This window comes from Hylaeus anthracinus, unplaced genomic scaffold (genome assembly GCF_026225885.1).
Source record: "Hylaeus anthracinus isolate JK02 unplaced genomic scaffold, UHH_iyHylAnth1.0_haploid 5, whole genome shotgun sequence".
NCBI classification, from domain to species: Eukaryota; Metazoa; Arthropoda; class Insecta; order Hymenoptera; family Colletidae; genus Hylaeus; species Hylaeus anthracinus.
Genome location: NW_026535322.1, coordinates 2,903,478 through 2,928,538, shown reverse-complemented (window position 1 = coordinate 2,928,538; position 25,061 = coordinate 2,903,478). Strand labels below are relative to the sequence as shown.

At 46.2% G+C, this 25,061-nt stretch overlaps 1 protein-coding gene across 5 annotated transcripts in view; it reads right to left on the bottom strand.

The window, feature by feature from the left end:
• LOC128895391 (amyloid beta A4 precursor protein-binding family B member 1-interacting protein) overlaps positions 1 to 25,061 on the bottom strand; it is a 146,555-nt gene that overhangs the window by 24,493 nt on the left and 97,001 nt on the right. For 4 of the 5 annotated variants that reach the window (XM_054157937.1, XM_054157936.1, XM_054157938.1 and 1 more), the window contains one exon: positions 4,123 to 4,222. In XM_054157937.1, the coding sequence (XP_054013912.1) occupies positions 4,123 to 4,222 (100 nt within the window). Of the gene's footprint in view, positions 1 to 4,122; positions 4,223 to 9,804; positions 9,865 to 25,061 lie in introns of those variants that run through there. The other variant, XM_054157939.1, reaches the window with a different exon arrangement.

The following is a 25,061-nucleotide window of genomic DNA, read 5'->3' as shown; positions in this document are numbered from 1 at the left end:
CGTTGAGTTAGTTCAAATAAAGGATTTCCCAAAGATGGTTCCTTGCCATCTTCTAAGTGGAGTACTCGGTTCATATTAGTTTAATGCATCTTTGAACAGCGAATATTTTACAGAGCAAATGACAGCCTTCTTCATTAAGGATCCATGCTTCTTTTCTTCCGCAGAGATTGAAAAGCAACGACATGAAAGCGTCTCGAAAGAAGCCAAACGTGTGCCCAAAGGATTAATCGCTATTGCGTTCTATTCGCGTTGGGACAATATGGCGGCGAAATTGGGAGCCTGGCGAAGGGAAGTCGTGAAAAGTTAATCCCTGCATATTTTATTCGGCCGAACTTCCCCAGAGGGGAGCGATATTGTACGTTTCATTTCACTGTTAAAATCTCCTAGGTTATATTCACGAACGCCAAACTAATAAGACTTTATGAAAGACATTTAACTGAAAATTGAACAGAACATAAAGCAAAGAAATAACGAAATAATTCGAATTCTACGCGCCTTGGAACGTCCACCATCTCCATCATACGTCCATGCGGCACGAAGCCTTCGAAACAAACCGTAATCACGCCGTAGAGTCGAGCATTATTTGTAACGTGAGAATGATTAATCCGAGCGGAATATTATAAAAGCAACGAGTGATTCATTCGAGCACAGTTTATAACAGTAATAAATGATTCGTTCTCGCGTCTGCTAAAAGCACGAAAATGGAGATAAATTTTGCTACAAATTAGAGCAGCTCCGCGTTCCCACGCGAACCATTAACACAGACGGGTAAAAATAATAATTTCCTCAGCTATTATATCATAAATCTGTCGTTTCGTACGCGACTCGAACGAGAAAGCATCGACGTATTACCGTATCGATTGTCCGCCCTCGAGCGATACCGGACAAGCCGCCATCACCTCGCTAACTCTCGCGAGCGCTTGATTCGCGGACATCCAAAGCAAAACTCTCGCGTGGGTGGTTTAGTGGTGGGAGCGATTCTCTCGTAAATGGATTTTAACAAGGTGTTCGTTCACATTATCGTGTAAACGTTAAAAAACCAAATTCGGACATCCCAATATAATTTAATCCTGTAGCTACTCGGTTCCCAAACTACTTACGCTTTCGAGAACGCTGTATGCCTGCCATTGAATCGTCTCCACCCCTTCGAGGAAGTACAAGCGAAAGTTCGACGAATAATTAACGCGAAGTGGAAAGTGAGAGCGTGAAAGAACCAAAGGGCACGAACGAGGGTAAAAAGAAAGGGCCGCGACAAGCTTATTGCGCCACGATAACGACACTGCCGCGGAGACTCGGATTTCAACACCGGGTAAGCGTTAATTAACGAGATTTATAAGTGCGCGAGAATCGCGTGTGAAACGAATTCTCGTTACATTATAAATTTATCAAGTAGGACTATTCCCGTCGGCTTCGTTCTCGTTTCCAACAATTTTCCGCGATTAAACGATTAATCCGGTTGTTACATCGTTAGCATCGTTTTAGTTTCTAATCTTTCACTTGAGTAGCCATTAAACCTTTACTGAACTTTGTTTTTACTTTGAACATTCGGACATCTTTTTTTTTTTTAAATTGATTTAACGAATACAAATATTTTGCTCGACCCCCGAAAACGCGGCAACGGAAGAGAACACCTTCGTCCCCTAAACGACCGCGGAAAAGAACAGATCGCGATTGAAAACTACTCAGAAAAATAAGAAATTCCAAGCACGGGTATCGAGATGAAAGAAAAGGGAGGAACGGGGAGATCCGCGAAGCTGGTGGTAGAGAAGGCGCGAAGGAGGGATCGTGAAACCGCAACGCGGGATATTATCGAGCGCGTGGAACGTGCGGTTAGGGCGGCGATGCGGCACCGTCGAGCATAAATCCGCTGATACGACGTGAAAGCGGACGCCGGCACGGAACGGGGGCCTAGGATTTTTCCCGTGGCACCGAGGGGGAGGCTGGAGCTAGTTCAAAAGATGTCAGATAAGGTAGACGTTGTGGGTGCGAGGCTCGACGCTCCGCGGCAGTTGCAACTGCAGCTGCCGCAGAATGGCCGCGGGGGACGACGAGCTCGGACGTGACCAGCGATTCCAACCACGACCAAGCGTCGAAACAAACGCGAACAATGAGCCTTGTTCGAGCGGAATCGATTTCGCTCGCCTGGAGAACTGTATCGGATGCTGCAAACGTAAAGAACCGACGAATATCGGGCCCACCGTCGAAACTGGTCAGTTGCGAAACGAGAATTGAACGCATTGAAGCCGGTGTTGGAATATCAAAAAATTAATTCAATAACTCTGAAAAATTGTTCCAATCCGTGACATTTTGATTCTCCTGAAAACCCCGATTCCGATCAAATCTCGCGGGAAATTCCAACGTTTATTAAATCCTCGATACACTGTTTTCATTGTTCCCTCTCCTATACTTTTATTTCTTCCATCCTGATCTAGATACCATTGTAAGTTGCACTTTTACGTCTTTTCACGGCTCAGAAAATATTTAACAATAGACACCCACTCGGAGGCTGTCCCTATTCCATAATTTCTTTAACCTCTCAATTTCAGAAACGAGGACTCGGATTTCGTACCCGACTGCACTTCGAAATCCATAACACGAAGGATAATAACTACTACAGATTGCGGGTGCAGTCACGTGCATAATGTCGACGACAAGTATCTCGTCTAACCGTGTTTCCCATCGAGTTGTACGGCGAATTTTATTCGAACGTGTTTGCCTGTTCCAGCGTCGAAATCACCGTCGAAAACAGAGACACGATTCACATTATCTCCGTGCCATGTATTTTATACCTCCCGGAACGATATTCTCTGCTCGGAGATAAACCGGATTTTGCAAATAATTCACGAAATAAGCATCGACGTTAAAGCGAACTCTAATTCGTATTTGTGTACGTTGTGTACCGTCAATAATAAACGAATTAAATAGATTTGTGTGCAACGATGCATCGAATAATGCGTAAATGCAGTCAACATTGAATTACTTTTAGTGATTTTAGCAACGTTGTCGGCTGTACTCTCGATTTTCAAAATATATCCGAACGTTCCTCTCGAATGCGAATGTATTTGATAAGACGTTCTTACTAAATGTCATACACGATGTAAATAATGCATCCACGCGAAGATAATATTCATGAAACTCGTTTAAACGCGCTAGTAATCATTACTGACGCCAGTGTATGTTCTCTGGCAATATTTTGCTGCTTCCCCTATCCGAAATGACCATTTCGGGCTTAAGTTTACCGATAATCGTGATTTACGACCGCAAAGCGTCGTTATTGGTAGGCGATCGTCTGCTCGAAACGAGTTTTCTGCCCAGATCGGCGCGTATCGTGTCGCCACGGAATCGTTACAAGGTGTAATAAAACACCGGGAATTGCTCTTTACCGGACTACCCGCTCTGTCCACAGAAAAACTCATTAGTCCTCGGCTCGATGTCGCGAGCGTCAAACGTTTACGCAGGACGATTCCTTCGGGGCTGTGATGCGAGGCACGCTCGACAAAAATATCAAACGTCTTTAGATCGCGTTGACGTAATTGCCAATGACGTGGAAAAATAACATGTTTAACGATGGTTGCATGGTCTCCCATAAACGACGGATTATCGCGAGTATAAATACTTCGGGCGCCATAGTATGAAAGTAATTTCTTCCTGATTCTCTCGGACTTGAATATCAGTAATAGTCTCTGGTTGAAACCAAATGATGTATTAGAGTAATAAAACAATGATGAATAGCGAAACGCGTGTTATGAAAAAAGTACGAGTATGTTTCAATTTATACCGGCTCTTTTTGTATGTCCTCTAAGAGCATTCTGAAAAAACACGCCACAATCTCGCCAAGATGAAACATCCCCTTTTGTCCAGGCGTCCCATCCGTTAGCTTATTCACGACGACGCACGGAATAGACGAGGGTGGAAAGGCTAGAAAAACTGCCCCATATACAAGGTGAGTCGAGAAAGGAATGCACGAATGTCGAGGGTGGACAAAAGGGAACGTTCGACTTTTTGCCTCTGCGAAACGTGTTACTTCGTGGCACGAAGCAACGCGGCCACGGAAATTGCGCCCAGATAGAATGATCGCCGTTCTCCCCCGTCGAGGGGGTGGTTGTCAAAGAGATAGCTTACCTTCGAGGTTCGCCATGGAGAACCTATAGCTGTCGATCCTCGGCGTGTTGATGTCCGAGTTGAAAGGCCTGAGGGTCGCCGAGCTCACATTGTCCAGACCCTGAAACATCGATTTATCGGTTAGAGGGTGGTTGGCATTCGTATTCATTTTATTTGGGATATAAATACACCCAAGAAGAAAATACGAAACAGAAATCTAATTAATTCAATGCCGATTTCTTTTCGAATCATCTGGCATGTTTAATCAAAACTAAAATATTGCTATGGAAGAATCAACAAATTTATTCGTCGACAACGTTTACCTGTAGCGGTTCGTTTTGCACCTTGCTCCTATCACCAAACAAGAATTCGGTTTATTTCCTTGATCCTTAGATCGAGAGATGCTACCATTTCGAATCAATTCCGCGGTCCTATCGCGATTCTATCCCGTTGATTTGGACAAAATGGTATCGATAACAGGGTGTATTACTCGATGAACCGTAGGAATCCACGTACGATTCCCTGGAACGAGGATAGTTCTCTCAACGTGAGCTGAATTGCATGTTTCTTACGACACCCCCCCCCCCCACACACCTAGGCAGCTAGTAATCCCGGTAGAGATCCTTTTACGTTCTCAGCTCGGATGGAAATGCGATTTGCGCGGGACCCGTGGATTCGCTCACCCAATTTCCTTCCACTGGTCGAGTAATTCCAGACCCCGGATCAATTTCGCGGAACTGCGGAGCGCAGCGAAAATTCAGAGAGAGGTGGTGTTGCTGTATTCCCGCGAAATCGGGGCTACCGTCGATGAAATACGACCGTAGCCGGCGACGGGGATGAAAAACAGAAAACTGGAACGTATCCAGGCCGTAGCATTGTTCCGGGAGCAAAAAACGAACGAACTGTGTCATTCGAGGAGCAATTATTGAAAACATGCCTCTGCAAAGAAATATGTGTCTCGTACAGGTCAAGGGTTAGCGTTTTATTATTAATATAAGGATTTACTTTAGAACCTCAAGTTCTCAAAACAGTGTTGCTAAAAAAATCAGGTCTAATTTTTGAAAGTTGTACCTTTATAGATTTATAAAGACCAGGTTCGGAATTGGCAAGGATTAGACAGCATTCTAATCGAGGCGTATGGTCCACCAAATTCTGAACAACCAACCTGCGAAAGAGTCGAGATGAGAAAAGTCTGTCCGTAGCGCAGACGTTCTACCCGATGTTCAGGCAGCGATTTCACCCCGCCAGCCACTCGCGCGCTTCCAGCCGTTTCACCCGCAAGCTCGGCCATCGGCGTCGTGAAATCGTCGACGGTACGCGCCATGGGGTCCCGTGTGTTATGGTGTACACAGAGAACTAGGCCGAGGAGCGTGGAGGAGAGGCGAGGGCGGCGATCTATCGGGCGCAACGGAACGTGTACACGGCGTACACACGGCGAGCCCAGTTTTCTCCCGTCCGCTCGAAACGTTTTGTCGTGTGTGTTCGGAGCCGAAGGCATTGTGTGCTCACAGCGCGGAGCTGTTGCTTGATTAACCGCCGTAGAACGCCGCATGTACACACACGGCCGAGCGGGCAGCTCGGCTCTCGCATTATTTACGGCTAATGGCTCAAAACGCGGAAGTCCGCTGGCTGTGCGCCACCGCTAGAGAAGCGTTTGCGGGGTTCCAGGGAAAGATTTTTCAGAATGCCCTTCCGTCACGATCGTCCTACTCCTCGCGTGTTTTGGTCGGTCAAGGGCCAATTTGTACGGATTGGTAGAGTGTATGCCTCGATTAGAAGATCTTGGAATAAGCGCAACTGCGCTTGAACTTGTTGGAAAACACTCTCCTGATAAAGGGAACATTGCACAGGAGCAATCGCGAACACGACGCACGAGAGTGCGCAGTCTACTGCACTCCAGGCTGCAGGAAAACATGGTTCGTCTAAACTGGGCTAAATTTCTCAGTCGAGACCTACGCAGGCTATTTGGGATCAAGGAAGAATCTCTAGCACGTGGGAGTGCGTCTTTAAACATAGAATACCTGAATCCCATATTTTCCTGTACCTACTTTGGCTTCCACTATCGGAGAGTATGAAATTCTCGCACGTACTCGAACCGGCCGATAAAAATTCGAAATAATCTACGAAACTCGCAGTGAAATAAAAGTGCGTACAATTTCGAGCGCAGCGAGGTGCACCAGGTTCGATAAATCAGGGTTTACGTCCTCGAGAACACGGAGGGTCGCGCATTACACCGCTGTGTCGACTGTTTTTCCGATGGGTCGAGCGACGGTGTGGGTGTGAATGTGGTGAACGACCCGGTAACCACCATTCGGCCAACAGGCACAACAATTAGATTCGAGCGGATAAGCCGACTCTTCCTGTAATGCGAAACTCGTGGATGTTATGTCCGCCGTATCTCGTGCGCATTGTCACGGATATTTAGCCGTGTTATTGACGTGCACGCGGCAGATAGCTTCGAACGATAGGAGAACGAATTTCTCGAGGAACTCCACGGATGAAATACTCGAGGAGTTAATCGATTCGTGAGCAATTTTCGAACACCGTGCGTAGGAGGAGAGTAACTGTAGATTTCATTTCGTTTGCGGGAAAGGAAAGGAAAGGAATCGGGGGAATCGAATTCGTACCTCGGACGCGAACGCTGAACACACCGAACGGGGAAGCTGTAATCTATTTTAAGTGTTTAAACATGTCTAGACCTCTAGCCAAACCGCGAGAAACAATCGCAGATGTTTCCTGGATACTAGCTCATTCGGAAGATGCTTAAGATTGTTGCGGATTTAAGGGAATTTGTTTTTTAGGAAATACAGATTATATTTTCGAATGTAGTGAGATAATCTCGCTAGACTACGGCATTTAGAACACCCCAAGGAAAATCATCGGGGTTCCCAAAGAATGTTCACCGCCAATGATGCAATAAATCTCTCGTGCTCGGGGCGCAGAGCTTAAATTTTTCACGGCCACGAGGTTCCTTTCGGGGACCACGGCCGAGCAAAATGAAAAGAGCAAAAAGCTCGCACTCGCCGAGTGTCAGTTTACTCGAGGAAAGAGTGAAGTTTACTCTCGACTCGGCTCGACTCGAGTCGACTCTACTTCCTCGGTCTTTCACGCCGAGCCCTCTCGAGGGCCTCGCGTTTTTCCGAGCAAAAGGCAAAGTAGGAACGGGACTGGCGCCAATTTATTTGCCGGGAGGCACAGCTTTATTGCTCAACGATAAAACCACGTAGAAAATCGAGCTTTCTCGATTCGACTAACGAACATGATATTTCTGATTGCGAGCGATTGGCGGGTTTTCGATAGAGAAAATGAAAGATTCTGTTAAAGTCTGTACTTTTGCAAATGTATGTATTCTATCTAAATAAATAAGAAAATAATTTTTGCGTATAATGCGCGCAAAGGAAGAAATAATTGACGAAGTAGAGGGTTGAAACGTGCAGTCGTAAATTGCGCGTGCAGTAAATATCGGTGTCACGTTGCGCATAACGTGCGCATCACGCTGCAGAATATTAGACTGCATCGACTGACACGCTTAAATAAGAAACGTGTCCCTCGGGGGACAGCGGCGAAATTTGTCCCGACGAGGAGATGGATCCGCCGCCCGTATAAGGGTGAAAGAACCCCCCGATGAAATGCAGGTGTCGGCGGGTATGTGGGTGACATGGCAGCCAATATATTAAAAGCTACAACGTCGCTTCCGACAACCCCTGCCAATACTCGAAACGGGAAGAAAATTGCCTCGAACCTAAGCCAAGTCTTAACGAGAACTCGAGGAGCTATCGTATCCAGCTGGTATCTCGAGATACGATAAGAATTCTGCACTCTCGTATTTATGGACCGAAGCAAGGATTAAGGGATGAAATAAGAAGGAATAGGGAGTCACGTTTCGAGGAAAGTCTGACGAACGACGCCAAGTGAGGGTGGCGAAGGAAAAAAGGACTACCCGGAATGTGTTTAATCCTCTTTTTGGCTCCGAATGCAGAGACACCGGACGAGCGAGAAAAATACGTGATTTGTCTCCGTCTCGAAGCCCATCCCCGACCCCTCTGGCTGTCGTAGCCGCGTTTCGTGCCAAGACACTGTTTCCCGACGTTCCTCGAGTAACGAAGTTACTGCGGCGACGTTCCTACGAATCCTTGTATCGAGTTCTGCAGTGCCTTTGGCTGTGACTCATTCTTTCAACGTGCAGTCGACTGCTTTCGTAGATTGCGAGGCTATCGAACCCTCGAGGAAGCGAACTACACCAAAACGCGAAATCGAATTGGTATCTCGATAAATACAGTGCAATAGTACTAAACTATTCCTTGTTTGGCCGTCGGTATTGACAAAATCTGAGTACAGAGAATATTCTATTTGTGATGCCAAAATATACATACAGCAGGTGCTATTTACCCACGAGATCAGTGGAAACGCTCCTGTAGCAACAGCCTAATAGAATCTGATGTCTGATCCCCATTACAGAATTCATTAGTACACTGATAAGTTGATACAAGCCCGAGTACAAAGAGTAACCTAACCGTAAATCCCAGAATGATAGTATATCAAACTTTGCGTAGAGAGAATATTCTAGCTCCAGATCCCGAAACACATATACAACAGCCGCTATTTGCCCGCGAGATCGGTGGAAACGCTTGCATCGAGCACCACCAGACCGATGCAGAATATATTACTACGCGAACCGGTAAGCTGTCGGTGCAAGCCTGAATAATTTAACCGATAATCCCAAAATATGAATACATCGAGAGAATGTTCTAACTGTAAATCTATAAACGCGAATGTGCCAGGTGTCGTTCACGAACAAGATCAGGAAAAACTCTCGCATATCAAACCGAGAGACAAAAAGAACCAATCAATTTGCTGCCCGACGGAATTTCATTTCTTGCGATCGCCGCTGTCCAAGTGTCTCTTTCATTCAGAACAACTTTCCGCGAGATGGCCGGTTATTACGTGGAATGGAGTGTTTCGAACGCGTAAACCGGTTCGGAAAACACAATCCTACGCGCTCGTAGAGGAAGCGAGCAACAATTTCTCGGAACCTGTTCCACCTGAAAGAGCCCGGTTAAGCCGAGTCCTCCTAATACATGCATAATTTCTTCTGCTATGCCGTGCAACCCTACTCTGTATGCTCGTTTCCCGTCCCGCGCTCTTTATTCTCCGCTCGGGACCGTTTTTGGGAAGCCTAAGAAGCTTGTGTCAGCGATCCCCGCAATTGAGAATAAATTTCACATCCGTTCACCCCCGGAGGCGAGCTACGTCGCGGCCAAATATTGGAAATTTAATATTTCATACGGGAATGAAAGGTACAATACCGAGCAAACGAGTTGACATATTTATCACAAATTTCCGAAGGGTCTTTGAATAGATTTCGAGGTACAAGGATTGAAATACCAGTGCTTTCGAGAGGGATAATGTAACATAGTATTCTTCAAAAATATAATGAGATATATGATGAAGGCATTGCTATGCTAAAAGTTCCGTGCTTTGTTATTCAGAGTCCCGAATCAATAAATTAAATTGTTTAGCAGATCTTGCTCTAAACATCGTTCTATTCATTTACCGACAATTTACTAAAGAATTAGAAGCTGATCAGGTGATCGACACTTGTTGTAGAGGCCTCTACAAAAATGACCGACTTTTTCGCATCTTGACATGGGCCCGATCCACATAATCGAGCGCGAATTCTGCGATTCCTTGTGCGATACTCACGTCGTCCTGCGCCTTGTGGCTTTTCCAGCGGAAAAACCTGTCCATTTGGCGGCCTGAGCCTCGTCTAGGCCCCTGGTAATCGTCTCAACGACCAGACCCTCGCTCCGCTTCACAGCATCCCGTCAGGAAGTCGTCTCAAAGGAGCCCGAAGTCTCGTTTCTTTCGATAACTTCTTCGCGTGGACGGACGGACGCGAGCTGACGTCTGATCTCGACATGACTGAGACGCTCGCGGAAGGATCTATCGTCGAAACTTATAAGGAGACCGAAGGCTCTGGAAGTTCCCTATCGTTTGAGTATACAGGGTGAGCCAACAACTAACGCCTCGAAACTGATAGGTGGATAATGTTTCTTGATTAAAGTGAGGTATGAAAACATGTAGGCAAGATAAGCAAGGATATACTCGTAGGATTATATCCTTATAGAAGAATATAACGAGGTAGATAAATAGAATTTCTATTAATACCCACAACTTTCGTTTAAAAACTTTTATCCCACCTCTAAGTTTTAGAGATATTCGAGGCGGCGGTTGTTATCCACCCTGCATATATCATCGTAAAATAAAGCTTCCAGCTTCCTTCAGTTCATTCCACTCGTGAGCAGGTTCGTCTACCCTCCATCGCGGTCCTCGATCAGTTTCACGGATCAAAGTCAACGCAATCTGAGCGCAGGGAAGGGTAACGCATCGTTGAACCCGATGACAGTCCTTCAACTCGGTCGAACGACCGCTTAATGACAGTCATCGCGCGGATCATGGTCTTCCGTGCTGCTCTCGCCGTGACCGCGACAGAGGAATCATCGACGGCTTCCTCTCGCACGTGACGAACGGTAGACGCGAGAGGCGATCGAGGAATCCCCAATGGGGATGGATCGCGACTGTGTCGATCTCGTTGGGACGTTTCAACACGTTGGCTGCCAGGTTAATATTTACAGAACTTGTATTTGTATTTACTTTCATTAGCTCTAAACTGGATGTGGTCAACGTGTTAAGACGATAACTACGATCGCGGAGAGGATGGAATAAATATAGCGATCTATCGAAAAGCTTCTTCTCACTATTTGAAACTGATGGATCCGACGATCCCCTCTGAAAAAAAATCTCGAATATAGCTTAAACTTTCCTAGCTACTACCAGCCTCGTTGCATAATAAAAAAAAATTCCTCGAAGTCAGCCGAGTGCAACCTTTCTCGACACCCTTCCACGCGATCGCTATGTTCGTTCCACCAACTGTCAGAGGCTGTTCCCTCACTTCCAAACAAGTTGCAACGCGGAAGATCAGGCGCGTGAAGTCCTCGATCGGCAACGAGCGCGCGGAAATCTATTTACGGGCGAAGATTCCTTGGGATACCGGCGAACGAGCTCGTTGGAAACTTTTTGGTCCCGATCGCGGTCGAATCACGGTCGAGGTTCATGGTGGACGGTTGGAAAGTGGACACGGACGTGCGCCGTGATCGCGACTGACGTGGTATTGCGGGTACTGGATGCTGATCCGCGAGGGATTCAACGTGGAGCCGGTCGGTGCCTCGTCCCTCACCCTCGAGGTTCCCTCCTCCGCTATGCGTACGAACGAGAGAAGAAACTGGCATCTCGCTCGCGCCTTTGGCTTCTCTGTCGCTCTGCCTGCGTTTCCCCTTCTCTGCGATTCCGCGCCAGGCACGCGCATGTGCCGCTATCGATTCCGCCGGTTCCCGCAGGAACACGGAACTACATCGGTGCTTTTTCCTGCGCAATGCCGCCAAGAGAGCGTCCCCGAGTCCTGCGAGGCCTCACCACCAGTTACGGGACACTCTGTATAGCGATTTAAGATCGAGATTATCAGCCTGAGTACAAGTGAAACGAATGCCACCGTTTGAATTTATTATTCAATTTCATTCGATATCTAGGTCATCCGTCGATTATGCATAAAAGAATGACCCCGCAGAACTGTAATCATGTTTTCTGCTGCGAACGCGTCCTGGTCCCGCTGATTGGACGAGCTTAATTAAAAGGACGCGACGAACGACACCACCTGCTTTCGGGCGAATTTAATTAAAGACAGAGCCGCATCGATGCATCGTATCCCGCGTAATTTCTCACATGATTTTCGCATTTCCCTCGAGAAAACTCCGCGAGTAATTAAATGTTCGAAGAAGCTCTCCTCTGTAGACGGTAACTTTCCATGATAAAAATTACTTCATCACAAAATAAGATGAAGTCCAGTAACAACGGCTCGTTACAAGTTTCGCGAGGAACTTTCGCCTAGTCTGGCGTGAGTGGAAAAACTTCGTGGAACTTTTAACTAATCTGTCAAGTTCAAACACAACAGTGGAAACCATCCGTGCTTCTATCGAGGATTAAAGTAATACGATATTTCATTGGAACGAGCACGTAAAGCAGTCTGTTACTTTTTGAAAATCGTCTATTCTCTCCAGAAAGCTGCCAGAATCCCGACTAAAACTCGATGCTTCCTCGTCCATAAATACTTAACGCGAGGGGGCTTGGAATCGAAGCACAAATCTCGAATCTGAGAAGTATCGAAGAAGTCACGACCGACGAACTCAACTCCACGCCGTGATTCTTCGCCGGCTCGTCCCCGCCTCGCTTCGACTCGAACCTCCAAGATTATTCCGTGGCAAGAATTCCACCACCCTTCTGCCCCTTTGAAATTTTCCTTTCACGATTCGAATCCAACGCATCGACGAGCAGAACGAGTCGTCTTGTTTGCGCGACCCCAGTCGCACTCGATGCAACCCTCGAAACCGACGGCACGGTAACAACTTCTACGGTCCGACCAGGGTTCCAATTGCCCCCCTGTGGAGGACGAGGGGGTAGGAAAGAGAGGAGTTTCCACAGGGGAGACCGACGGGACTGGTCGTACGAGGATATTCGATGCATTCACTCAGGTGCTGCATTCGAACTCGGCCGTGCGTTCACGCGCCTACACGAACCTGCGAAACAGGGGGTGCGGATGTGCGAGCGCAACCCTCTGGCAGAAATTGCCCGTGTCCAGTCCCCCCGTTTCGGGGTGAAAAATTCCGTTCATCCTTCAACAGATTCAACGCGTCGATATATGCCGCCCCTCGATGGGGACGTTTCTTTCTTTGTTTCTCGTTCGGACATTTTTATGGGGACAAGCGTAATTTTGAAACGGATATGGAAACAAACATTCGCCTATTCTATGTTTCCAACTAGAATTTCGTTCGCCTAAATAGTTTACCTTTCCCCTCCGTCGCGCGTCGGGTACACTCGTTTAAAATACTAACAGTAAGGGGTTAAGCGGAATCCAGAGCCGCGGGAAACCGATCGAGCGAACGCACACGTCAAACACACTCGAAGGGCACGCACTTTGCTTTAACCCTGCTCCGGCAAACATCTCTTTGGCTTCCATTATCGGCGCAGCGCAGAAACGCGATCCAAAGGTAGCCATTACCATGTGTACAGTGCCCTCGCGCTGTATAATCTAACCGTCGGCTGCGGTTCAACCCTAATTAGAGTTTAGGTAATGGAGACACTCGGTTCCCTTCACCGAAAATCCGGACGCCGATTTCTCGTGCACTTCTACCCTCTCGCGATAATTGCAGTTGGGAAATTGCGAGAACAATCGGGCACTAACGATCTTTCGCCTCGCGGTTCCTTAGGTAATACTTTCTGACGGACAGCTTTTGCCTTTGTCGGAGCCGCGCGGTACAATGGCATTAGTACTCGTATTGTGGCAGATCTCAGATTTCCGATTCGGTCTCGTACTCGTTAGCTAAGTAATGAGAACATTGATCCGTTCGTTTGATATTGAAAGGATCAGGAAATAAGGCGGCGTTTCGGGAGGAACGCTATGAAAGCTTCGCTCGCCATTGGTGCGTCTGTCTTCGTTCGTGTATTGTGTTTGAATAATTTATGCAGGTGTGCATCACGCTTTTCATTGCTCAAACAAGATCTGTCTATCTTTATATGTATATACGCGCATACATAGCGATAACGTGCCATTTCGCGTGAAAAGTAAAATATGCAAAGATCAGGTTCGAATTCGAATTTCTCGAAATTTCTACCGCCCCCACCCCCCACCCCCCTCCTTCCTGCACCCCCTCGTTCGATCGATTCGTTTATTTGGCAGCGTCTGCGTATGCGGGCAAGGCTGCGTTCTCCGCAAAACGTACAACAGATATCCGAGAAACGCGAAGCAACGAGGCAAATATAATTATAGACTCGTTGCCGTGACGGTAGAATCCCCTGGGTACGAGCTCTTTGTTTTCTAGGGAGAAGCATAAGTTTAATTCTGACTTGGAAACAAGTACGCGAGGACGCGCACCGTGTGCTCGTGCACTTCACTGCAGTTTTGTACCTTAACAGCCTTTCCGCCTGGAGCTGCCGTGCGGCGCGAAAAAACTATCGTCATAGCAATCACGCTGCATCTCTGTCGAAGTACTCGTCGTCGATGAACGCAGTGGTCTTCGGAAATCGAATTCGAACCTTCTTCGTTGCATACTATGCATAATAGAATTTCTCAAAGTAAAATATGTAAAGATCGATTCGTTTCTCCTCATTTTTGGGAAGGATGAGGTTGCGCTCTTTCGAACGTCAACTCGAGACGAAACTAAACTAAAATTGTTCGAGAAAGTAGCAAGTAAAGGCTGAACGCACCGATGCCTCGCTCGTCCAGCATCGAACGATCAGTCACTCGCAGACAAATCGAGCGCAATTCGTCGAAGAGTCGTAAAGCTCGACGCGTGAGATTTAAACGCGCCCGAAATCGACGGTGTCGGCCATATTGTGCCTCGACTGTCGATTCGAACGACGAAGAAGAATTTTCGGCGTCGATGGAACGCGAGGGACGCGTACGAAGAATAAGCATCCATCGTCGGCTGGCTGTCCCGTCTCTGCATATTCGTTGCAACGAAAATGTATTCGAGAGGACAGCCCTCGATCCCACAATGCACGCTGCACTAGAGACTTGCGTGCATCGCGCGATGTCATCGCTCCTTTCACGTGTCGATGACGAGATACTGACGCCGGGATCTCTTAGGCGAAAATTAATTAGACGAAAAAATATAAAAAAAAAAAACCACACGATTGCGCGACTTTGTCGAGGGTGGAAATTTTAAAAAACAATGCACATTACTTCGTTGCATTTCTCAACTTTTTCTTTTACCACGCCTATCCTAGTATCCACGTCTATCATAGATTCTAAGCGCGATAGATCAAAGTATCACGCAACATTCGAAATGTTTGGTCCGGAAACGGCGCCCCTTTAAAGCTAGCCGCTTATCGTCGCGTATCGTGCGATTCTTCGAGGGAACGAGGAACATCCTGCCGAGCAAATGACAAATTAGATCGGGTGTCTAGTCCCTAAAACCGCCACCCTAATGTCAGTCGACTTGTCTGCGAACTGGCTCCTCTCCCTCTGACGAGGGCGTAGAAATTTCGACCGGACCTAAACGAAAACCATTACTCGCTACATGTACCTTGAATAAATATATGTAAAGAAATGATATTTCTCTGATTCAAATTTTACTGTTCCCACAGCAGGTAGATCCAATTATCTCGAAAAGAAACAGTTAAGCTCGATGAGAACAGCACGTACCTCCTCTAGAACAATTTCAACCTAAATGTACAATCACGGTCGAATGAAAATGAAGACAATGCCCTATTGTCTCAGCTGATGTTCCTAATACAGAATGTAAATTTAAAAGTCTGCTTTCACCCGAGAGAAATGAGTCTAAAACGATCGAACGCCATTCGATGCGGTGGATATTATCGAAGATTACAAAGAGAAAATGTAACTCGCGATTGTTGCGCCTCAAAGAAACTACTTATGAGTCCCGAAGTGAACATCGAGGCAAACCTTGGACGTTCCGTTTTCATTGGCAGACCATCCAATTTCCAAGTCCTCGATAAATCGATAAACGTTCCCTGCGATTCCCAAAAGGGAGCGATCCGGCTCAAAGGTTAGAAATGCCCGCCAGCCGCCGGACGATAAAGCCCAATGGTCCTCTCGTCACCGAGGAAGTTAAAAAAGTCAGCCTTAATTGACGCACAGTTCAAAGTAGACCGCCTGTCGAGCGATTGTTCAGCCACGACGTTTCCCGTCAGTCTGTAGATGAATTAGATCCCCACCCGATCTGCTCGCTAAAACGGCCGCCCTAATACCCACCCTAATATCCATCTCTATATCGCGACGTCGTTCTGAACTCGACTTCCCTTACCCGAGAGGGTGTGCCGCGGCGGTATGATTAATTGACAGCACCCTTCGATTCGACAGTGACGTATCAATGCGGAGGGCAGCGAGAAAATGGCCGAAGTGACTAACCTGAAAGCGCAGGAAATGAAAAAACGATGTTCGCGTGGTCACGTAAAAAAAAAATCCGAAAAACATTTCGTCGGACATCTGCCTGTCGAAACGTGCCGGAACGTCTGTCGTCTTGTCTTCCCGGTGAATTATCGTCTGCAGGACTGTTTGTTCAGAATTATCTAACCGCCTCTGAAAACAACGGGACGTTTGTTCGATATAACACGTAAACAAGCCTTGAGGATCGTGTCCTATCGTTCCGTTTACGGATAGGTCCCATTCACGTCGTCGAATTTGCTCAGACGTCCACTTCGATAAATCGATGTTCGAGGAGGGCTAAGTCTGCGATATAGACGGCTCTTTCGACCCCTCGTGGGGGTTTCTTGGATGTGACCGAGTGCCTTGATAGGATCGTTTAACACTAAACCTACCGACGTTCGTGTGTAACTATTTCTACCATGGTTTAGGCATGACTTCGAATTTCGTCTGATCGGCCTTTTACATTATCCATTTTGTTTAAACTTTCAGAGAATTATTAGATTATCAAATTCCCTTCCAATTTCGAACTATTTCCAACGACCCCGCTACTAGATAATCCTGAGAGGGTAAGCTCGAACAGCTTATACTTTGGAAACTTGTCGATGCATTCGCCAGACCGTATAAATTTCAAACGACGACAGTTCGCAAAGCTTTCGAAGAAGTCTCGATACGCATCGAACTTATCCCACGCCACGCCTCAATACTCTGTTCCTATATTACTTTATACTTCATCCTTTCGAACCTTTCTGATAATGTCCGACGCTCGTCATAAGACGATCCTGTCCTGAGGCAAAAAAAAAAAAAAGTAACGAGAAGCAAGCATGAAAACGATATACCAAGGGAGAACTTTCGTCCCATTGTCGACGATTCGACGGGGTAACTTCTGATTCTTTACCGAATCCTTCGGCGAACTTCCTCGAGAACGTTATCTATCCAGCTCCGTATCGAGCCGCGACGATAAGCGACGTCCGGTTCTCGTTTCGCGTATCTCGCGAAATTCGATTTGCGGTATCGGATTTAATTTCAATAAGTGACGATACGCTTATCCCGGGTCCAATACTTTTAACCCGGTGCACTCTTGCCCCGCTAGAACCCACCCCTAATAACGCTAATGGACGACCCGGTGCCGTTGCCAAGACGGTGAAAAATAACGTTGGAAAAACAACGAAATGGAATCAAGCCGCGAAAACACGGGAACATGGGGTAAAGGACTGCCCTTTTAGCTCCGGCCTTTGAAGTATTTCTGGCGAACGCGAAACGGGCGGGAACGGGTAATCGTCTATGGAGGACCACGAATATATACCGTTGAAACGTTTGGAAACGCACAGCAAATCTGCTAACGCGAGAAATATTCAGGTTTTTGTAGTACCCTATATTTTACTTATTTGTCCTGATAAATGAATTCCTTTTTTTCGCGTCGCTGTAGAAATATAACGATCCATCTCAATTATGTATGATACATTTAATATCACCTAGCCTAGAGATGTGGTGGATCGCGATAATACGCGATTCGATTTCATAAAAATCCTTGACCTCGAGCAGAGAAAGTGATCAACGAGATAAGCGTTTCCAGAGCGAGTACCACGATTCCAGGATCAACTCCAGATTGCGCAACAACCGGTCGTACAACAACAACAGACACGCGCGCAGATTTCCCGCTCAAAGTTAAAAATAGCCGCACCAAAAACGCGGGACTCGTTAAAAACGAGCGCGATAAAGGACTTCTATTGTCTCGTCGAGCGACAATTTCTCCTCGCACGATTCAATTAACGACACGCTCGTCGGGATTGACATCGTTCTCGCGGCGCTGCGCTTCGTAAACGCAACGAGCCTTTGTCACCTCGGCGCGCCAAACCTGTCATCCAGCTTGCGTGATAAAGAAAGTAAAAGACAAAAAAAAAAAGCAACCACTGGCGACGTCCAAAGCACGCGAGGACACAAAGGATCGCACTCATCTGAGAGAAGGAACAAAAAATGAATCGTTGCCGACCTTGTTGCAGAATTTTTCGGGTATTAATTTAGAGCAGGTCTGATTTTCTTAAACTTGGCAGTCCTCTAACACTGGCAACTCGATCAACGATAAATTTCTCGATTTTCTAATTAATTACTCCCGACGTGTGAAACCAGTAAACGTATACACGTACGTCGATACATAAAGAATTCCCTAACGCGACATATTTTGACGTGACATCGAGCAAACAGGATGCTGGTTATCGTTTTGATAAACGTTTTGTTTGCTTGCACCGACCCAATGTTGTTTTTCTTCTTTGAACTTGAACGACATTGATTAATATTGTGCTGATTAATATCCTCGCGAGACCCTAACCGCTGGATAAAAATAGAAAACAGGAAGCGAGATGTTTTCGTCGGGTTTCATAGGCCCAGGTGTTTCAATTACGGATTAACCCTCTACGACGTGATCTGATGTGGGTCTTCATGGGTTTTCTGCAAAATCGATGATCGTCTAACGATATCCATAAAGTATAAATAAAGTCTTGCTCGCAGGTCTTGAAAAGGTACGCTTGTAAGAGTGTCAAAAGAAGGCGTCTACTTAATATAATATTAATCCTTGAAATATTACGTGAAATTACTTGAATTTTATATAAATATTTTCTCCTGGTAACGTACACCGCGATCGACAAAAAATGAAATCGAGATCTATACGAATGATAGAATAACTGTAAAACAATTCTTGCGCAATTCTGTTCAGCTACACGTCCTCTCTGTGTAGATACCTTTCTCGTGGCGAGCAGAGAACGGTACCATAATCACCGTTCTCTGGCCGAAGACGCGACAAAGGATCCATTACCACGGTAATTAGGCCTGTTAATTATTTTACAAAGCTGACGAAACCGGTTAACGCTGTCACGAGACGCGCTTACTCCCCTTTGGTTGTTATCGTTGCCCCTCCGGGATTATAAAGCAAAAGCTTCCCACGAATGACGCGTTATATCTTCATGGAGCTCGAAACAAAATAGAATTTGGAATAGGAATCCTAGGAAATCTCGTGGTGGTAAATTAATTCATCGATTACCAGAAGCCTTTAGGTATCAGAAGCTTATAGTGTTTCATGCTTGGGCCAGAATTCGTCAAATTTCCTAAAATTAATCTGTGGAGGCCTTCCAACTGGCTCTCCGTAGCCTCTGAAGCTCGTGCCCTTAATTCGGCCCTGCGAGAGCCGTCATTTCCGCTATCGTTACGCTACATCGAATCGCTATCTCGTCTACGGTGACGTTACGGAAAGAAGTCGATTCGTTGATTTTCCCGTCGCATTTTCGGCAACGTTGACGTCGTGCCAACTGGAACGAGACGACGAACGGTTTTCCCGCGATGATGCGGTGGGAAAAATCAACAAACTCAACAGCGACGAGTTTCATCCCCGTTGGCAGTCGTTCGAGAATCGAAACGCCGACGGCGATAGAGCGAATTGTTAGTCTAATTAACACGTCCATTGCCACGCAAACATTTCATGTTCAGAGATGTGACGTTCTAAGGATTCGAACGAACCAAACGTCCGAATTTTAATTGCCAGGCTCGTAAACAAAAGTTTGATCCTTCTGTAACTTCCCGTTTCCTTTTAAAATATTTAATGGAGCTCGCGGTAGATCCCAGGGGTCTAGAAACTCTTAATCTAGCGTCGCTGCAATGTTCTGGTTTTCCCCAGCTTGCAAGAGTCGATGTTCGATGGACTTTTAATCGACCACGCCCATTTTCATTGCACGACGCACTGATTGAAATCCGTTGCACGCTCTTGTTATCGCGAACAGCGAGACAGAATATTCGGAATTTCGAACCTCGTCGATACTGGAATCATACGAATACACGAGCCTAACTGATCCTGAGCTGTTGCGGTTCGCGATATTGCGATGAGTATGATGGCGTACCGGGAATTTTCGAACTAATCGATTCGAGTTAGGGAAGCGGGAGACTTTACTTCAGGAGAGATATGAACACATGCTGGTAAAATACTAAATGAAGAGAGCGTAACGTTAATGTAGTTTCGACCCGCATGTGGGTACTCTTCGGAAACTCTTGTTTGCTAAACTGCAAGAGGTTCGTCGTTAAGATCTATCGTCGACGATAGATAAGGACGTATATATGTTCGTTAGCTGCAACAAAATTTTTGTTAGGAAGCTAGCTATCAGTTCGCGATCGTTCACGGAGCCGGTCAATTACGAGACGAGCGCGTAAGCGCGCGACGACGCGCCACAAATGGTTTCCCGCAATTTCTCGCGGGCCGGCCGCAGCAATTGGACGATATTGGTTCGCAGCTGACAAAATTGGACACGTTTCAAGGAAGTGGACACTTCAGCTGGCGACGGACGGTCCAATTTGCTCGTAATCGAGCAAAGAGAAAGCAAATCGTCTTCGCTGGGTCGCGTTTCGCGTCTTCCGGGTCAGGAGACAGAAGAACTTGGCAAATCGGCTCGAAATCTCGACACGTTCGGTTTCGCGCAACTGCGACGAACATTGGCCTCGGCTACCAAGCTCTTCCATCTCGCGTGCGATAGAAGACTCGTGAAACCTTGTAAATTATGCGCGAGCTTCTGGAAGAATCGCGGACTCCGAAGTCTTTAAATATTCAGAGCTTTCATTTCTGATTTAGCCTCGGAGTTGGGGCACTCTAGTCTGAGTATTCGCGATTCTGGTTGAACATTTTCATTCACTGGCCACCTTAGTGCTTGGTATCTTCGTGTTCCACGAGATCTTGGGAGTATATTTAGAGTAATCGTAGAAACCACTTACCCCGTGTTCTGTGACTGATATTATTGAGAGGGTATGATAATTGGCGTAGGGGGTACGTACCTGCAACAAAATAGAAAAATGTGGTTAGAGTTAAGTAAGCTACGAATGCTTCAAAAATAGTATTCATTCATTGAAAATTATTTTCACAGGAAGTTTATCCTATGAACAATATTTGAGCTTTCCTTCAGCACATAACTTTGAATAATTAATTATAGTTCAGATACCAGTTCCAGAGTGCGGCGAGACACTCGACCAGGAGGAGAATTCGAGAATTTCAGTCGACATATTGGGGCAATCGATAATTAGAAGCGCAATGACCATATGTAATGGATGCTTCGAATAATCGAGGTTCCAATCATCGATGCCCCATTAGAGCAGAATTTACGCAAGCAATTGATATTTAAACCACAGATAATAATAGAAAATAATAGAAACTAATGAATCGATGGTAATTGGTTTCATAGAAATTCTAAGAATAACGCGAACGCTATAAATATGTTACTACATGAAATGAGATTCTAAAAGATACAGAGGAAGAGAAATGAATGAGAAAACAGAGGCAGGAACACTTGTGAAATCTGAATTTTAATAAGAGTCGACCAACGAATATCGGTGGTTTCAGACTGTATCGCAACAGAAAGTTCCGAAATTACTGGACGCCAACGCAAGGCTTCAGGGACGAATATGAAGCAACTACTTATACGCGGTACGCTCGGCCCATCCGGACGATTCCTTTTCACCGCCACTGCAGCTGCAACGTACTTCCGCTCGTTAAGCACGTCCCGTAGCATTTCCACGCATCCCAATCGTACGCCGTGGCCCGTCAGTTTAAATATAGACACGGGTTCTTTCTCGAGCCACACAGAGTTTCGCCGATTAGAACTTACCCTAACAGATTCGACGTTGAAAAATGGGGGATTAGGTCTATGCCGACGCGTAGGGGAGAAGACGCGTTTTCAATGAACACGTGCGATTTCACGAGTCACCGATGATCACAGATTGACAGAATTCTATTCAAACCTTTACTTACGATTATGCGATTGAATGGTATATAAAAAAAAAAAAAAAAAATGAGAATAAAAATTCCGATGAGCTAGATCGACGCGATTCACGTCGATCGAGATCTATGGGAGTTCTCGGAGTGGAGGGTGACTGGCAAGAATCGATTATATCTCGACGTTGAGGGTGACTCAAAATAAACGAAATCCATTTCGATACGCCGAATCCTCCCCTATCTCACGGCGAACAAAACGCGGAAACGAAAATATTGACAGGCCGATCCTAAATCAGGGTCCACGTGTCCGTCACGTGGTCGTTTCACACGCATAAGTGCGCGTCAAGCCGGCGAGGATATAAATCAGTGGCACGGAAATATCGACGGGTTCTGTCTTCGCATTTCTTTCTATTTACGCTGTGTTCCATCGTTTGAGATTTATGGTATTTTTGTCATAATCAATCAATGTATTTAGAAATAGAATCGTAGAATTCATGAGAATTCAGAGAAATCGCTTTCCCCGTGATGTCTTAAAAGAATGGTAAAAATCGTAAGAATTCAGCTAGTCCGAGCTCCGAAACATTAAAAATGAAATCACTTTCCCCGCGATACGTTCGTCGCGGTATCAATCTTCCACGCGCGGCGAAATACTATTTCGATCTTCGATTATTAATAGGTCGAACGATTCGGTCGAGGACTCCTCGAGGTTCAAGTATCACCCTCTCTATTTCCGTCGACGCCGTACGCCCACGAACGCCCTGACCGTCAAAGAAAACGCGAGGACGTCGCCGTCGTGGACGACTTTTTCCGCGCGTAAAACAGAAGAAAATCGAAGGGAAATCCGCGAGCGAGACGATTCCAATTATAGCGGGTACGACGACAATTATTTATAGGAGACAGTCGGTGCCTCCGAACCTGGACGGATTCAGCGACGGCGACACGTCTCGACGCCGCTGCACCTTTCCAAACTAAGGTATTCTCGGCTACAAGTGACTCAACTATCACGGTATTCGCCATTCAGAGACCAGACTGTCGGAGGCAGTGTCGCAGACGTTCAAGCGGACTGCCTAGATTCGTACTGCAAAACGTGTCATAAAATAATCGTACAGCTTTAGTTCAGACACTGATCGTTAGATAAAAGAAACGTTTTAGTTCCAGAAAACGATAAAAATGGCAAAAATTGCAACTGTACTGACATTTCTAACTCGAAATTAAGAAAAGTGAATCATCTCATGTTTGTTTAATTAATGGTAGAACGAGAAGCAGCGAACTTTTTGCGAACATGAAATAACCATCGAATTATTCTGAAACCGCAACGCTTCTCAAAACGTTCAAACAAATATTGGATAAATATATCCAAGTCGTGACTAATGCTCGGTTCATTGACACGGTCCGTGTGCGATTCCCTTCGCAATGAGTATTGAAGCGCAATCCTAGCGTCTCTTTGCACCATCCGTCGGCAGCATCGAAACTATTAAAATTCAAATTATGCGTGCGATCGATCGTCGACACCGTCGGCCAACGGAAATCGCGCGTTCTCTCGCGTCGGATCCAAGGACGCCGACGCCCAACAGAGGAACTCCTCAAAGAGCGTTTGTTGGTCTTCGACGTCTGGGGAACCATTGGTCAAATAAATTGTCTTTGATGAGTTTTGCGCTTACCCTCGAAACGAGCGTGGCGTCTCATCCTCCCGAGGGAATTTCTGAGAACAGTTTCCAGCAGACGCGTGAAACAGCTTTCCGATTAAACACAAGGTTAGGAAGGACGGAAGATTGGAAAGAAAACAAAATTTCATTTGGTGTTAACAGGCACGGCTTATAAAAATAAATATATTTTTACTCGTATTAATCCTTGAAAGCTTGTGCTACACGTTTTCTGAAATTTTCTCTCGTCCGAAAATGGCCATTTCCGAGCATCCGCCTTTCATCTTCGACAAGCAACAGGAAAGTCCGACAAAGTCGTAAAAAGTTACAAAAGCTGGCCGACCAATTTCGGCCAGTGGTTGACCATGGGGGCTCCCAGGAGACGGGAGAATAAAACAACGGGAGACGAGATTCGAAGTCGACGAACAAGGTGGCAGAAAAGCCAATACATTCTGGCAAAAGGAACAAAGTGTGACCGTGGAGCTCGTATTGGACGAAGGATCACGGGCAAGGATCCCAAGAAGGATTTGCCCGGAGGTTCGAGGACAAACTGTCCGGAACAAAGGCCACTGAAAGCCGGGTAACGAGACATTTTTCCTGTCCATTCTCCGCGGGAAGAAGTATTAAGAATCCATCGATGCTTCCACTTTCATTCGGAAAGTCTTCTGTGGAACGATCTCGAGTCAACAAACCAAGAAGGACGCAAATATAGCAATGAACTCGAATGAACTCGAATGAACTCGAAGAGTCTCGAATCCTTACGTAAAGCTACGAGTATAAAGAATTAAAGGACTGATCACTCTCGAAATAGAATGATTCGAAGAATCGTGTCAGGACTACCGTGCAACAGAGCGAAGGATTCTGGTCCGGAGCCTTGAAAACACTTGGGCACGAGACGGCTTTATTGCCTTTTCAAGGATGAAACCCTTCTCTGGTAGGGCTCCGAAGGTCTGGAACGTAAACGACCCGCCCATGCTGTTGGGTCCCGAGCAGTCGAAAAAGTAGAATTTATGTTCGAAATGACTGTTTTATGCCTAAATAGGCGGACTTGTTCACGCTGTCGGGCGGCAACGACTGAGAATAGAAAAACGGGCCACGCGAAGAGTGATTGAAAGACCACGCTCTCTTTTAAATTTGGACCAGCTAACAACGATTTTCTCACATTTACGATGCATTTACACAGATGCTCTTAGTCCGCGAGTGTCGCGGCGGAAGTTCGAGCCAGCAAATCGCTTTATTACAGCTGGGTCATAAACTAGGATTTTTGGGCTACCAGATGTGCTCGGCTCGACCGAGGACCATTTTTAAACTTTTGCCTTGCGCGTGTCGTTGCGAACTCGCCTAAGCTGGCTTTACGATCTCTGCGAGTTCTCCTAGATTTGTGGCTCGGTTACACTTAAACGAACTCGTGAGATCGGTGCGGCTCGGGCACGGGTTAAGCGCAATCAAACGGATCGATCGGATGAATAGTTAAATCGGCGAAATATTCGAACGTTTCGCGTAATCGAATCGAGCAAATAGGGAAGACGGTTATGCAGTTGACTAGGTCAAGTAGTTCGATGAACTGATTGGCCGA